The sequence below is a fragment of the Molothrus ater genome, chromosome 20 (assembly GCF_012460135.2).
Source record: "Molothrus ater isolate BHLD 08-10-18 breed brown headed cowbird chromosome 20, BPBGC_Mater_1.1, whole genome shotgun sequence".
In the NCBI taxonomy this organism is placed as follows: domain Eukaryota; kingdom Metazoa; phylum Chordata; class Aves; order Passeriformes; family Icteridae; genus Molothrus; species Molothrus ater.
The window spans coordinates 9,397,240-9,412,788 of NC_050497.2; the positions used below are offsets into that span (position 1 = coordinate 9,397,240).

The 15,549-nt window shown below is 50.6% G+C and overlaps 1 protein-coding gene across 3 annotated transcripts in view; it reads left to right on the forward strand.

Moving 5' to 3' along the window:
• Nucleotides 1-2,390: 2,390 nt before the first annotated feature.
• Nucleotides 2,391-15,549, forward strand: part of CAMSAP1 (calmodulin regulated spectrin associated protein 1) — a 32,753-nt gene continuing 19,594 nt past the window's right edge. The window contains exons 1-2 of one of the 3 annotated variants that reach the window (XM_054516921.1): nucleotides 2,391-2,554; nucleotides 10,611-10,773. In XM_054516921.1, the coding sequence (XP_054372896.1) occupies nucleotides 2,486-2,554; nucleotides 10,611-10,773 (232 nt within the window). In that variant the 5' untranslated portion in view covers nucleotides 2,391-2,485. Of the gene's footprint in view, nucleotides 2,555-9,874; nucleotides 9,971-10,610; nucleotides 10,774-15,549 lie in introns of those variants that run through there. The other 2 variants (XM_036393669.2, XM_036393672.2) reach the window with 2 other exon arrangements.

The window sequence follows — 15,549 nt, forward strand, 5'->3', positions numbered from 1 at the left end:
GTGGGGTCCCTGCACCTTGGGGTGCAGCACTGCAGCTTCCCCAGTGTTGCAGGGAGAGTCCCAGCTCTCCAACAGGTTTTGTTACCCATCCATCAGCAGTTGCATAAGGAGCTCTCCCACTCTGGGAAGCAGCATGGAGCAGGAGCTGGTTCAGCTCTGGGTGCAGGGTGTGAGCAGTGGCTCCAGAGGCCTCACCCCTAATCCTGGTGAGGGCTGCTGGAGCCTCTTGGGGCTGTGCAGGTGTTGGCTGCTGCTGCTGCACCCCAAGACTGAATTATTCATGGCAGACTTGCTGTGCTTATGCATGATGTGGTTTCTTGGTTCTTATGAGCTGTAGCTCGGGCATAAACCACATTTATGTAGCTGTGAGCCTCTTTTTGCCCTCTGAGGAAGGGCTGCTCCCCAGGGAATCTGTGCCCGGGAGTCCCAAACCCGCAGCAGCTCCCACGCACCCCAGGTTTGGTTGAATTATTTATTGAGCTCCTCCTTGATGTGGCTGTGCAGGACAAAATCTGGAACTGTGAAGCCTCAGGGCTGTGCTGACCCTGCTGCTTCAGCCATGCACAACCTCAGCCCCTTCCCGCTGTGCAAGGGCTGGAGAGGAGTTTTGAACAACTCTCTGGATTTCTCAGCACATGGGATTAGATTTTTCACTCTGTCCCCATGGCCTTAGTGGGGGTGAGCTGCTGGACCCCCCGAAGCCCCACATAGCTCCTCCATGAAGTGTGCAAGAGAGGGAAATAGTTCACACCATCAAAATTATCCTTCAGAGCACACCAGGTGGCTGTTGCCATGCTGTTGGGTCCGTGTTGCAGCATCCCTGTTCCATCTGTGTTTTCCACTAACAGGAGCTGGTTGCCAGGGTGCCTGGGATGAATCATGGGGTGCTCTCTGCCTGTACCCCCCTACTCCTGGCGTCCTCACAGACAGGCACTTAACTCCTCTGCTCCCACACATTGGGAACATTCACCAAAGAAAGAAAAAATGCACAGTTCCCCCTGAAATCTGTGCTTTGGCCTCCAGTGAACCTTCCCCACCCCTCCTCTCCCCTCTCCTGTCAGCCACAAGCAGCACCCACTCCTCCTGCCAGCCCCCTGTCCCCCCTGCAGCAGCCCCATGCCTGGTGCAGCCCAATCCATGAGTGGTTGGAGGTGTTTCCATCCAGGCCAGGTGTCTGGAGTAGGGCAGAGCTCTGCCTGTTGGAGCCCTGGTGCTGCAGCTCCGGCAGCCTCGGCTTCCCTGGTGCTGTCACTTCCCGGGCCCAGCAGTCGCTCAGATTCCCGTGGGTTACCATGGGCTGTATTTATAGTTTGCTGGGCTAAAAATAAAAGCCCCAAGTGTTGGGTTCCCTGATTCCAGCCTCATGGAATCAGGGATGCCCAGGAGCCCCCAGGACGGGTCTGGTGCGGGATGTTGCCCGGGGCTGTGATGCCTTGGGGGCTGCTCCCATGGAGGGTTGATAAAAGTTTATTTTTTGGAGATGATGGAGCTGCTGCATCACTGCCTGCTCTTGCTCAGCACAGAGCCTCGTGCAGGACTCTCATCCCACTAAAAATACTTCCTCTGTCTCATCAGGCTCAGTCTAGCAGAGCCTGTGAGTGGAGGGGATGGAGGCATCCGTGCTCCTGGCTGTGGCTACCAGATGGCACGTGAGGAAACCCCGCACGGCCCAGCTCTGAGAAAATGTGCTGCCAGATCCCTCTGAAAAACCTCTCTATGTGCAGCATTGGTTTGTGCTGGTGCTGAGCCCCCTGTGTGTGTGCCCAGCAAACATTCCTGCCTGCTCCTCACTGGTTTCCAAGCCAGGTCCCTCTGCAGCTCCCACCATGCCGGACACAAGTGCTGGGCACTGCAGGGCAGTGTTCCAGAGGGAGGATGTGCAGGAGAAACGGGCCTGAACGTGAGGGGTCCAATGCATCCCCTCTGAGGAGAGACCTTCAGCCATTCCTGGTGCCAGGGGAAGCCAAAGTCAGTAATTTCTCAACTGTTTCCTTAACCTGGGGCTTTGTGAACAGAACTGAGCTCCAAGGGCAGTATGGGGGAGCGGGATCTCGTCTGTCCCTCTGGCTCTGTCCCAGTCCCGCCACGCCACCAGCACGGAGCAGCTTTCAGAGCCGATGGGCTCCACCATTTCCCCCCTCCTGTCTCCGTGGCTCACCTGCAAAAAAAAAAACCAACCCAGCCAAGATCCCGGCGTGGCACTGCCTTGCGGGGCTGCATCTGAGCGCTTTCCCCGCACAAAACCTTGCAGCTTTAACCAAAAGCAAAGCGGAAATATCTGCTGCCGGCATCGCCCCGCAGCCCCCCGGCCTCCTCCTCCGCATCTCTGATGTCACTGGGCAGGAGCGTGAGTCAGCCCGCAGTTGCCGTGGTGATGCCGGCGATGCCGGGGAGCGCAGCGCGGCCCCGCTGCCCCCAGCCCTGCCCGGGGAGCGCAGGGCACCGAGCCCCCCGGCGCTGAGCCCGGCCCGTGCCATGGGCTCCCATGCCACGGGGAGCTGCCCAGAGCCCCCGGCGACCCCCGAGGCTGCGAGGATGTCGGCGGCGGGCGGCGGTAAGTCAGGGCTGCCGGGGATTCACCGCTCAGGGGCTGCTCAGGGGCGTTCGGGCTCTCGGAGCTGCCGTGTGTCCGCCCGGCAGGACAGACAGCGGCACCCAGCGCGGACAGGGGCGTCCTTTGCAGCACCCCCTTCTCCACGTGCTCCTGTGGGTCTCATCACCCCGGTTCCAGGACCAGCTGAGGGGTACGGGCTGCTCTCAGCCACTTCCGAACCCCGGGGAGGGAATGGAGCCTGAGACAGGGAGCGCTGGGCTGGCAGCAGCCTTGGCACGTGTGGGGAGTGGGCTGGGATGGCACAGCAGGATGGTGCCAGGGCGGGGATGGCACAGCAGGATGGTGCCAGGGCGGGGATGGCACAGCATGGTGGCACCAGGGCTGTACAGCCCCACACGTGTAGGCAGCACCCACAGCCGATGGCCCAAGTCAGCAGCACTGTGCATGGGGACAGAGGGGCCACCCGTGTCACAGCAGGACGGGACCGTCACGAGCCATGTTGTGTTCATGCCCGGGTACGGCTCATGGTGTCGTGGTCACTCTCCTTGCTTAGACCCCCCCTGCTCTGGGGCTGTGTCCTGCCCACATCTCTGCCAACCTCGGCAGGTGCCACGGCCATTGGAAGGGATTGCGGGGGGAATCTGGGGATGGGCACCCCAGGGCATGCAGGACCCCCTCTGTGCCCAGCTCTGCAGCAGGGATGGACACACCGTGTGCCCCTGGGCTTTGGCATCCCTGCCAGGAGTGTGGGGACCAGGCTGGTCACCGCCCACCCCTGATCCTGGGATCCTGCTCTGAGGTCCTTCAGCCAGAGCTCACTGCCAGGGCCTCAGAGGCTCTGGCATGGTTTGCTTTCCTGCTCGGTGTCTCAATTTTACCCTCGTCAAGTTCTTGCTGTAAATCAGACCTGGACAAGCAGGATGGAGATGTTTCAATTCCTCTGACTAATTTGTACATTCCCATATTTGTCTGGCTGCAGATTTAAGAGTGTTGGAGCATGTGCAAGCTGGCTGGGGCCCAAGCGGGTGAGGAGGGCAGTGTTTGCCTTGGCACCTCCCTGCAGGCAGGGCAGGAGGGGACAGGGCTGCCAGGTGAAGCCTTTGGCTGTGGCACAGAGCTGGCAGCAAGGGAAACCGGGAGCTGCATCCCACCAGAAAACCAGGAGCTAAAAATACTGAATGGGAATGATGGGAATGAGGCAAAATGCAGTGGGAAGCCACTGCCCACCCCTGCCAGACCCTGCTGTGGGGGAATTAGAGGAGCTTTAATTTGCTTTTGAGGCAGTTTTTGCTGGACTGAAGTACATCAAAATCACCCAGAGCGAGTTTCTGTGCTGGCCCCAGGTCTATATTTGTGGAAGAAGAAGCCTTGAAATCCAGAAATGACTGCCCTGTCCTCAAAATATCCTCTGTATTGCAAGACCATAGCTCAAATCTGCCACAGGGAATGGGAAGTGCTGGGTCAGGTACATCCCTCCCGTGGCTGGGATGGATTTTCCAGGACCTGGCAGGCAGTGCTTGCCTTTGTGCATCCCCTGGGGGACCTGGAACAAGGCAGCCCCAGATTTGTTCCCTCCCTCTGTGCGATGGATGTAGAACATTTTGGTGAAATCACCATGTTGTAACAGCTTTTTGGAAAGGGTTGGCTGAGTTGGCTGTGAATTCCCAAAGGTAATGCTTAGCAGGGGATCAGGATGTTGTTTTTGAGGATAACCACGTGCCAGCTCATGGCTAGAGGAGCGCTCTGTGCCATGCTGATGGATGCCAGGCTCTTCCTGTGCCAGGGATTTGTGCTGCTCCACAATCCCAATGGCATTTATTGGGATGGTGCTGCTGAGTATGTTCCATTTTGCTCTAGGCTCCTGCACCTTGCACAGCCAGGAGCAGGGGGAAGATGTTATATTTTGTAATACAATTTTTATTTCCTTGGGGTTTTTTTTCTCCTGTCTTTCACTTATTCATTGATTTCCTGTAATGTTTAAGTGGTGAAGAAGTTAGGGATAAGTCATTCTGTCTTTGCATAGTAGTACAGTTGTGGTAAATATAGTTTTACTCAAAGTGTCCTAAGGAAAAAAATGCATTTTAGAAAGAAATCATCTGGGGAAAGAAAATCAACAGGCCCCATTGAAACTGATTTGTTTGAGCACTACCCAAATGTAGTTGCTAAAAGTGCTTTAATGAATATAAAGATACATGGAAAGATAGAAACATCTAATTTGCTCCTTAATTAGATCATGACAACATTTCAGCGCTCACCCAGCTCGTCCCTGGGGTCTCCCTGCTTGGGGTTGCCTGAGGAATGACAAGGCATGGTGGGATGAGACTCCCAGGAGAACCTGCTGGGCTGTGAATGCTATTGACCCATTATCCTCCTAAACATAGTCCAGGGACTTTAAAAATAAATAATCTCATGGATAAAAATATCTTACAGGCGAAACCCCCTCCTGTTATTGATGCAGGCACTCAGAACCCACCAGCAGCACTTCCAGAGCTGTAATTGCTGGAGGTAACTGGAGGCCTGGGGATGGAGCATCCCGCTCCTCAGAGCTGGGGAAAGAAGCTCTGGCTCCCAGCAAGGAGGGCAGGCAGGGTGAGCTGTCACCCCTCCCTCTGCCAGCTCTTCCCCCTGGCAATAACAGAGTCATTAATTAATGTTTGCACAGCACTTTGAAGATAAGTGCTGAACACAAGTATTCTTTTAAATGTGATGGGGCCTGTCCCTGGCTGGGGGGAAGCCCCTCTCTGTGAGGAGCAGAGCTGCCTGTGCTCCCTGCCCATCCCATTTCTTGGGTTTGATACACATCAAACACTCCAAGCAGCAGAAAAAGAAATAAATCTGAATAACTTGTTGCACTCATCAGCATAACAGCTGAGTTGCATATACATTACCTTTGAAATAACACAAAAGCATGAATGAAATAGAGCCCTACTACCTGCACTTCATTTGTTTTCTTTATTTACATGAAAAATGCTGCTCGTTGCCTGTGGTTCCGTGATGCACAAGGCCTTGCCACTGCATATTCCTGCCGAGCCACAGAAGTGGAGATAAGGAGCTGCTGACAGCGGCGCTGTGCCTCAGAAACAGTTCCCGTGCTGCTGGGAATGGCACTGAAGTGACGCCTCCATTACTGAGAATAATGTCCTGCTCTCTGCTCCCTGAGGCTGCCTCCCTGATGGGCTGTCACAGGAAACTACTTTGTACAAGGGAGGAAAAGACACGTGGAGCTGTCAGAGCAGCAAGAGCATGAGGAGGCTGCCAGCCCCCCACTCCCCCTCGTGTGATGGGACCCAGGCTCCTGTCAGTCAGGAGATATTTTAAGTGCCTTCTTGACCACATCTCCTTTTCCTTCTGGAATTTCTAGTAAGATGTAACTTTTGTTTTGATCTCTGTGGTACGTGCATATGTTTAGGACACCAAATCTGATAGGCACAGAGGAGACAGACCCCTCTGCCCTCCAGGCAGTGCCAGCCTTGGCCCCACGCTGTGACCTCGGGCTGTGCCCAGGCTCTAAGTCAATCCTGGCTGGGGATATTAAGTGCTCAGCACCGGGGCAAACGAGGCCCTGCAGAACTAAGCACAGGGAAGCAGCTACAGCAGGGTTCAAAATTAGTCCAGGCTGAAAATAGGGCCCTGAGGAGAGAGCTGCAAGCAGCCAGGGCTGTGAGTGTGCATGAGCTGCTCGCTGCTCTGCTGGGGCCACCCCCAGCTCTCATGGCTGTCTTGGAAATTTTGCAAGGGTAAGAGATAAAAATGTTCATTCATTTGAATGTTTCTCTACCTGTTCTGCAGAGCACAGGCAGCAGCTGTTGGGCAAGACTGAAGGCAAAAATTCTCTTCCCAGAGAGAGCCACATGCCTTTATTGGCTGCTGAGGACAAGCTGTGGCTGCCCATCCTTGGAAATGTTCCAGGTCAGGTTGGATGGGGCGTGGAGAAACCTGGGATAGTGGAAGGTGTCCCTCCCACTGCAGGGATTTGGAACAAAATGATCTTTAAGGTCCTTTCCAACCCAAACCATTCTTCCTCTACATACCCAGGACCTATCTTCAGCCTGTAAGTCCCAGGCCACAGCACATTTATATTTTTACAGAAGATATTTTTTTTTACAACATTAATTTAGATCTGCTGTCCTTGGGGACATCAGGTATTCTGGGAACTGATACTCTTATTCTATTTGTAGTCTCCCAATATTGATAATTGAAACGAGGTGGAAGAAACCAAAATCCCAGGCTTTTATCCAGTGTGGCAGAAAACAAGCACGAGGGTCCAGCTTTGCTACCTGCAGTAAGTGTCATGTGTGAATATGGTGATTTCTCAAAGGAATTGCCTGCTAGTAATTAACCTCAGAGCACTGCTGGAAGACAAGTTGTGTCAGTTCACGTGTACACCCACTCCCAGTGCGTGAGGAATCCAGGAGACTAATAGGAAAATTATTTCATGTAGAAAAGCAATGTATTACCATTTTCCAGAAGAAAAGCCTTGGAGCACAGAAAGAAACAAGCAGCATGCAAATTACAGATGAATTTGTTGCTGCTGAATATGGGAGAGTCATTTATTTCCTCACAGAAAAGGCAAACACACTTAGCAATCCACCGGTGACCCTCCCACTTAAAATGCAGGCTTTCTATCTCCAGGACAAGTTTGAGGACGCTGGTGTGGGATGATGCCAAGTTCTTGACAAACCACTTCATCATCACCCAGAAAGTTTCCCAAAACATCAATTTTGGCTTCCACTTACGGACATGCAAATGTCCTCAATAGCAGAGTTTCAGGGAATTACCATAGAGGAAGAAGTGGCAGCACATTCCACACCAGACTGGAAGAGGTGTAGAGAGGAGAAAAAGGGGCAGAGCAAGAGGGAATTCCAGAGCCAGGATCCTCTGTGCAGCAGAGGCCTGGGAAAGGAGAGCGCTCCTCTTTGTACTTTTCCCATTTTTTTATTCCAAGAGTTTCAGGATTTGAGGTGATACTGGCTTGGTTTTGTGAGGGTTTTCTGCTGCCTTCTTAGAGCATATTTTTGTTCCTGATAAGTTTGACAATTGGATCCATTCCTTGCCTCAAGGAAAAATATGTCAGAGGAAGATGCAGGTCAGTTTTCTCCTGCTTACACCTTCACCTTTCACGGGTCACCTGCTCCAGGAATCCAAGGGCTGTTCTGTTCCTATTGCCCAATCCACCAGGAAAATGAAAACATTCTTCTCAAATATAAGGGGATTTGGATTCGGCCTTAAAGCTTAATCTAAAAACAAGAGCAGCTTGTTCTGATGATAACACCACAAATCGAGAGCCTGTAACCACTGTGTTGAAAACCAAACCCTTCAAACAGAGATTATTAAACAACCAGCAAGTTGTTTGCAGAGACAATTTAATTGCACACAATCCTGCAATATGGAAGAGTGATGGAGGCTGGAATAACCTTTGGACACCAGATTGTATTTCCTGGTGACACAAACAAAGAATGCCCTCCCCTTGCACTTTGAGAAGACACAGGGAAATAAACATTAAATCTTAAGACAGACCCAAATGAATCTTTAATGATTCTGAAATATTCATATAATCTACCAGTTACATTCAGCAGGAAAATAATTTATGAGAATCTTAACAAAATTAGGTAGAATAAGGTCAGTCTGCTATCGCTGTTGTGCAGCTAAACTTATAATCATGGTTTCAGTAGATGGATATGAAGATAATTCATCTGGCCAGCACAGGCATTAAAGGCTCGAAGCTCAATCATGCAGCTTCACTTTTCAGACGAGCCCTAAAAGTCTCTTGTCAAGTGAGCTAATCTGCAGGATCCAGTTTTGATCACGAGCCTGGTACACAGTGGTGGCCAAAACTGCACAGAGCTTTGGGCACCACAAGATAAGCAGGATTTAAAGCTGTCAGAGAGCATCCAAAGGAGGCCCTGGGGATGGCTGGGTGTCTGTGCAGGGACACGGCTGGACTCAGTGATGCTGTGGGTTCCTTCCAGCTCAGGATATTCCATGATTCTACTCTAGGACTCTGTGACCTCTGCTTGCTGGGTGGACTGCAGGACAGCAGGAGACAGGGCTGGGAGACAAGAGTGTGTCTAACAGCAAAAAAACCCACAACTTGAAACTGTCACACATTTCTTGCTGTTGTTACAGATCACAACATAAAGAGGGAAAGAAATTCTCTTTTTGCCAAGAAACGTAAGATATGTAAGTCAGGCTTCGGCCTGAAAACCATCTGACATCCTTTGATGGTGAGCACGGAGTAGCTTAGCAAATCTTGAAGGATATTATTTGTAATACCATGAAGAAAAGTATTGCTGGTACTTTTTGATACAAACCCAATGTTTTATTGAAAGAAATTTCAACCCTTCCCGCACTTAATAAAACAAGTGCTTTGGTACAGAGGAATCTATCAGGCACCTAAAGGTTCCCACAGCTGGTGGGTTTTGTGGAGAGGCATTTTCTTTGGCATTTCTGTGCTTCCCTGCATCCAGAGAGAAGGCTGGGATGTGACTCCATAGGGTGAGGATGGGGATGGGGGCTCAGCAGCCCCAATTCCACCTCCTGCCCTGCAGACCCCACTCTTGCCCCGGGCTGTGGGTTGGGAGAGCCAGGACCTGCCTGACAGGTCACAGGAGTGGGACACAGCTCAAGTCACTCTTGTTCACCCCATTTTTAACCAAAGGGGCTCTTTCTCCACCATGAGTCCCACAGGCTGGACCCCGGTGCTCCCTCAGCACCCCTGGTCACCTTCCCCTCAAGATGGTGTAGAGGGCAGAGCTGTGAGGGCAGGAGGACCCTGATGGTTGTGGGTGCGTGAGGTGGGGCGGTTCCATAAGGATCGTGGGTGTGCCAGAGATGTGGGTCCGTGAGGGGCCGTGTGTCCGTGAGGGGCCGTGTGTCCGTGAGGGTTCGGGGATCTGTGAGGGGCCGTGTGTCCGTGAGGGGCCGCCCGGGCGGCGGGGGGCCGTGCTCCCCGCGCGCGCGGGCCGGGCGCGGTCGCCATGGCAACGGTTGCCTGGCGCGCGCGCGCGCGCGGCGGGCGGTCGTGCACACCGCGCGCGCGCGCACGCGCAGGCGCTCCCGCCTCCCCTCCCTGCTCCCTCCCGCCTCTCCCTTTTCCCGCCGAGCGCGCGCGCGCGCGCCCCGGGCCGGGCGAGGCGGGAGCGGCGGGAGCGGCGGGAGGGGAGTGGGGGGGGATCGGAGAGAGGGCGCGGGCGCGCGCGCGGGGCGGGAGGCGGGCGCATGCGCGCGCGCGCGCGCGGCCCCGAGCGCTGTGGCAGCCGCGGCCCCTCGGCGGCGGCGGCGGCGGCTCCGTCCGTGCCTCCCGCACCGGCACCGGCGCCGGGCCCGCCGAGCCTCCCCACCCCCGCCCCGCCGGGGCTCCGGGCACCGCTGTGCCCCCTCCTCGCGCCGGGGATGAGGCGGCGGTAGCGCGGCAAGGTGAGGCGGCGGGGCCTGCAGGCCTCGGCGGGCGGGGGGGAGCGGCGGCGGCGGGGGCTCGGCGGGGGCCTGCGCGGAGCCGGCGCCGGGTGGGCTGCGCCCCCCGCCTCCCCCGCCTCCCCCGCCCTCGCCGCCGCCGCCTCCGCCCGGGTGGGGCGGGGATGCGGGGAGGGGGCGCCGCCGGCCCCCGGCGCTGCTCGGCCCGGCCATGGGCGTGCGGGCGCGGAGCCTCTGCTGCTTCTCGGGGGCGCGGCGGGGGAAGGAGCCGCAGGTGCTGCCCCGGCTCTGCCCCTGCCCCGGCGCGGCCCCGCGGGCGGGGAGGGGGCGGCGGTACCTGCCCGCATTGTTCGGGAGAGCCCCATCCTCCCTTTATCCCAGCGGCAGGTGACGGGGCTGCGCCTTTCTCCGCTGCCTCGGCCCGGGGCTCGCCGAGCCAGGCCCTGCCCTTGACAATAAGGGATGCTCGCCCCGGGCTCCGATGCCTTTTGATTTCCGAGCGGGTTTGGAATCGCTACATCAGCCCTGCCGATGGAAATCCCGAAGGATGTCGGGCCTGTTGTGTGACCAACCCCTCTCCTGTGTGCCTTTAGAATGAATCGTCGGCTCGTGTAAAAGTCTCTGCCTTTTGTTTTTGTTTTAGATGGTGGATGTTGATGTTTGTGCGGGTGGAGATAGTACCAGAAGAAAAATGGATGCTCTGACAGATAGTGCAGTTGAGATTGTCCCTTTGGAGCTCTATGATTCAGCCAGAGCAAAAATAGCTGCTAATCTACAATGGATCTGTGCTAAAGCCTACGGAATAGGTAAGATCACCTCTGTCAAGAAGTCATTCTTGATTTTGTTCTTGCTTTTTCTGTCTCCCCTGCTGTTTGAGGAGTAATTAAATTTGGCTTTGTTTTAAATATCAATAATATGGCAGCCTGTTCTCCTGTATCTTTGCTGGTACCTTAAACAGGAATAACGGGACTGTATGAGATGCCCTGAATCAGCAAACCTAATGGTGAATGCTCCCAGATGGTGCTTGGCAAGAACTGCCTGCCTCAGAATGTTTAAATCCTTGCTTTAGCTAAGCAGACTTTGTTCTACAGGGGTTTATGTCACTGCTTGCAGGCCCCAAGTCCCTCCAGGATTTGGGTTCTTTCTTGTCTGGTCATCTTGGCCAACAGATGCTGGGACCTTGACTCCCTTTGTATGCTCAGTTAGAACTTCTTTTATATCACATTATGGTTTTACATTCAAAATGTTCTAAAAAATAATCTGTTTATCTTCAGCAGCATTTTTCCTTTGTGGAAAGAAGTGTTGAATGAGCAGGTGTAGTTTGGGCACTGTGACATTAAAGAGCAGGTTGTAGGGAATAGAGGAGTTCTTCCTTCCCTCACATTGTCATAAACTTTTACTGTCAAACGTGGAAAAATAAATATTCTTGGAGTATATTTGTACAGTGTTTTCCTGGCAGCTATTGAAATATCCTCTTTTGTTTTGAACTAGATCTGTCTCGATGTACAAGATGCATCTCGAGTTTAAGCAGCTTCATTGTGAAGAAATAGGATGCAATACTCAGAACAAAAGATGTAATAAAAACATGTATAGAGTCTTGTTTTGGAAAATGAGGTGGCCCTGTTAATCTAAGTCTAATTCTCCAAACTCATAATATGCTTAATGGATTAGCACGGGCTTACTTGGTGACAAGGCTGAAGAAAAGTGGTCCATTCCTGCCATTAAATATTAATCCTTGCTGGAATATTTTTTATCAATTATTTTTCTCCTTAAACATTTCCAGCCCTGTCAGTGTCTCCCTCATCTTGGTGACTGTGGGCAAAAAAAATGGAGTTTACAGTGTTTGATGTATTTTGTTACGAGCAACAAGAGGCAAAAAAAGCCCCACGGATCAGATGACGTCTGAAAATGTGGGAATTTGGGGAGGCTGTCGGTGGAACATTGATAACTCAAAAGAACAGAACAGCCACTTCCTGATGTAAATATTTCTCAGTTACTGGAATTGTTTGTAACATTTCCTGAAACTTTTTAGCCATTCCTGATAAAACAGTTATTCCAGACCTGGGGATGCACTATTTATATTGTGACTTTGTGTCCAAGGGAAGCTGATCCTAAATGGGAAGGGGCTGGCACGGATCCTACGCTGCAGAGAGAGCTCGGTGGCCTCGTGCTGCTGGGTGGTGTCTGCTCCAGCACTCAGGGCTGTGTCTGAACCTCTTGGACCAGTTAATTGCTTAATGGCAAGTCTGTTTATGCTCCTGACAACACAGGTTGTAAAAGTATTTGGCTTTCCTGTGACTAAAAGCTACAAAGAATCAGCTTTTCCCATGGCAGAGCTGGGATGTCTGGCTGCAGCAGCCTCTGCCAGTTATTCTCCTTGCATTTAGGCTTCTTCAGATTACAAAGAACAACATTTAAATGGCACAAACAATAGGAAAAAGTCATTTTTTTCTCCAGTGAGTGAGGATTGGTGTCTGTGTGTGTCTTAGCAGGACTGTGGCCCGTGGAAATGTAGTTTGATTTTTGAAATGGCTCCTGCAAGTCTCTGTCACATGTTAGCCATTACTGCTGGAATAACATTGCACAATCCCTAGAAATTTATAAGCCTCTTTAATTCATAGAGAGATGGGTTTAAGAAGCTTTCCTGTGTGATTATAATTTGGAATAATACTTGAATTTAACACATTACTTGTCATCTCTCAGGGCTCTGTTTTAGTTTTAAGATATTGGATGTTGTTCAGCGAGTCTTGGGCAGCTACAATCAATTGTGATTTTATTATTTAAAATCTCACTATGCAGATTAAAGGGCTTGAGGTCTTTTTATTATTAAAGGCCTTGAGGACTTTTTATTATTTTAGACTTGTTTCTGGTTAATTTGGTAAAAAAAAGCTTATCTATTTGTAACATTAAAACACTTCTGTTCTGAAGCAAATCTTACCAGGTCTCCATAACTGCCTTCAAGTGAATGAACATTTTTCTGAGATGTTAGATTTGGATTTGATTTTTGAATTGACATAATTTTGTGCCTTAATCCTTCAAATTCTGGTGCATTTTGTTTTCATCTGAGCTCAGGTAAGGCTGAGGTCATGGTGGAGAGTGGAAAGGGTCAAGAACAGGAATTTGATGCTGGTGTAGAATGTTACTGAAAGTCATTCATCACTTCAGGTTCTACTTGCAACTGTATTTCCTCTTTGCTGTTAAAGGATATTTGAATTCTCAGCTTCTAAGCTGACATTTAAATAAGAAAATTCTTCATTCATCCTTTGGTTTTTTTTTCCTCAAGGACAAATCACTGGGAGCATGCATGATGAATACTTTGAAGTCCTAGTTTGGGCTTTGTTTTGTTTGGTAGTACAAGATGATGCAGTCCTCCTTTTTTATTTTTTTTTTCACCTTCTGGCCATGAAAAGAGAATTTTGGTAGCCAAACAACGGAGCAGCTACACAAACACTGGCAGACAGCTCCTCCTCTTGCACAGGAGCTGGGCTGGATGGTTTGTTCCTGGAAACCTGCAGCTCCTGGCTGGCACAGATGGGCTCCAGAGGGAGGTCCTACAACTGTTTGTGTGGATTCCAGAAAGCAGAGGGGAGGGATGTTGTGAAGGAAGGCCTCTCTCCATTCACTGTCATCCATCTCCCCAAGTAAAGCTGGGAGTACTGACACGGGTCACTCTCACTCTGAGCACATCTGGAAACCTTCTGTGGCCTGGAAGGGTTCTAAGTCCCTTTAGCTGAGACAGTGGTTTGAGAAAATGGAGTTTAATTAGACCAGAATTAGCTTTTTTCATCCTCAAACTTTGATGAGAACCAACCAGTCACTTCAGGGAATTCGATCTCCTGATGTTTAAAGGATTGAGGAGCAAAGCTGCCACTGAGAGTGGGGAACTTCATCTGACAGAGGGTGAGTGTGGGAGGGCTGGGGAGCCTTGGCAAGCCCTCCATGGGGAGATCACTTTTCCACAGTGCTTGGAATGATCCAGATTGCCAGGCAGGAATGAGGCCATGCACAGCAATGGGAAGGGGACCTGGCCCTTCAGCCCCACTGGCCCCTGGGGCTCTGAGCAGCAGCAGTTGGAAAGAACAAACTCAGGATGGTTTCATTTGGTACCACTTGGGAAAATGGACACTCCTGATTTCTCAGCAGATTGAATGTGGCACTAATTTATGTGTAGAAATTATATTTTCCATCATCATGGCTGTAATATTAAAATTTAGGTATTGAAGGATATGGAAGTGTCTCAGTGTTCCAACTTTGCCATAGCAGATATTGTTGGTTCTGTAAAACAGTGTGCAAAATTCAGATTTTTCAAAAGGGACCTGATGGGTTTTACTTATTTATCAGGGCTGGGAGCTTTACATAGCTTCCAGACTTAAAGCTGACAGTAGCCTGAAACCTTTGGCAAGATGCAGGCAGGAGAGCCAAGGACTAATGGAATGCATTGGAGGGGAAATGCAGGTTTGGTTTTTTTGGTCTTGGAATACTTAGAACTTGCTTGCTAAATAAGGATGTACAGTGCTGTAATAGCTCCCCACAGTTACCAGCTGGTAGAGGCAGTGTGAGGATGTTTCCTGGGCCAAATTCCCTAAATCCCTGGATTCCCTGCTTGTCTTTTGTCAGCTTTCTTCTCAGGCTGGTAGAAAAAATCCTTTTAAGAAAGCTGTTGTGTTTAGCAAATATTAACAGTTAAACATTTGTTTTTTGAATAGCAGCTGTTTGATAAACACTGAGTATTATTGTGTGAAGTTTACTGGGGTGAAGGATCCCGTAATTATTATTTTGTTTCTTCTGCTTTATCCAGGACTGTGGCTTTATCCTTGATCAAAAGATATGATAATAAGTGCAGTCACTCTCCCAGCAGTTTGCAAAGCCTTTAGCTTGGGGTTTTCCTGCCTGTTGTATGTAAATCTTCATGTGTCCTATTCCAGATCACTTACAGGCTTTAGAATTCAGTGCTGTCATGAGAACCAACACAAAATATTTAGATTCTGGTGGTCTCAGTGCTGAAAAGGTGGAGTTTGTGCTCAGCCCGGACATTCAGCAGTGCTGAATAATTCTGGGAACAGATACTGATACTAATGAAATCCTGCTCAGAATGTGAATAAGCTTCGTGCTGTTTACCAGGACAGCTTGGCTCCCTTTCCAGGTGAAACCAGTTCTTCATCTTCTGCAGGTAAAATAACATCTGGGGTGGATCCACCTCCTCAGTTCAAGGGAAAAGTCAAATTTGTTCAGATTACTGTATTTTTCTTTATCAAGTCAGAATCAGGTGGTTGTCTTTGAACAGGTTTTTTGTAAGGGAGATGATAAAGAAATGCTCCCTCCCCTGAAGCAAGGAGAGTCTGGCAATAATTGTCTCTCTGACAGTTGTTGTAAGTTAAGTTATTTTTGTAATCCTCTCAAGGATTTTTTGTACTTGAAGATTTATACTCACAGCTGACAGTTTTTGAGATATTAGAACCCATTGATACCATGGAACTGACCAAAACAATGGCTGAATGAAAAAATTGTACTGGAAGCTTCTTGATAAGCAAAAAATAAGGACATGATTTAATTTGGTTTCTTTTAGTATGATTTGTTAAACT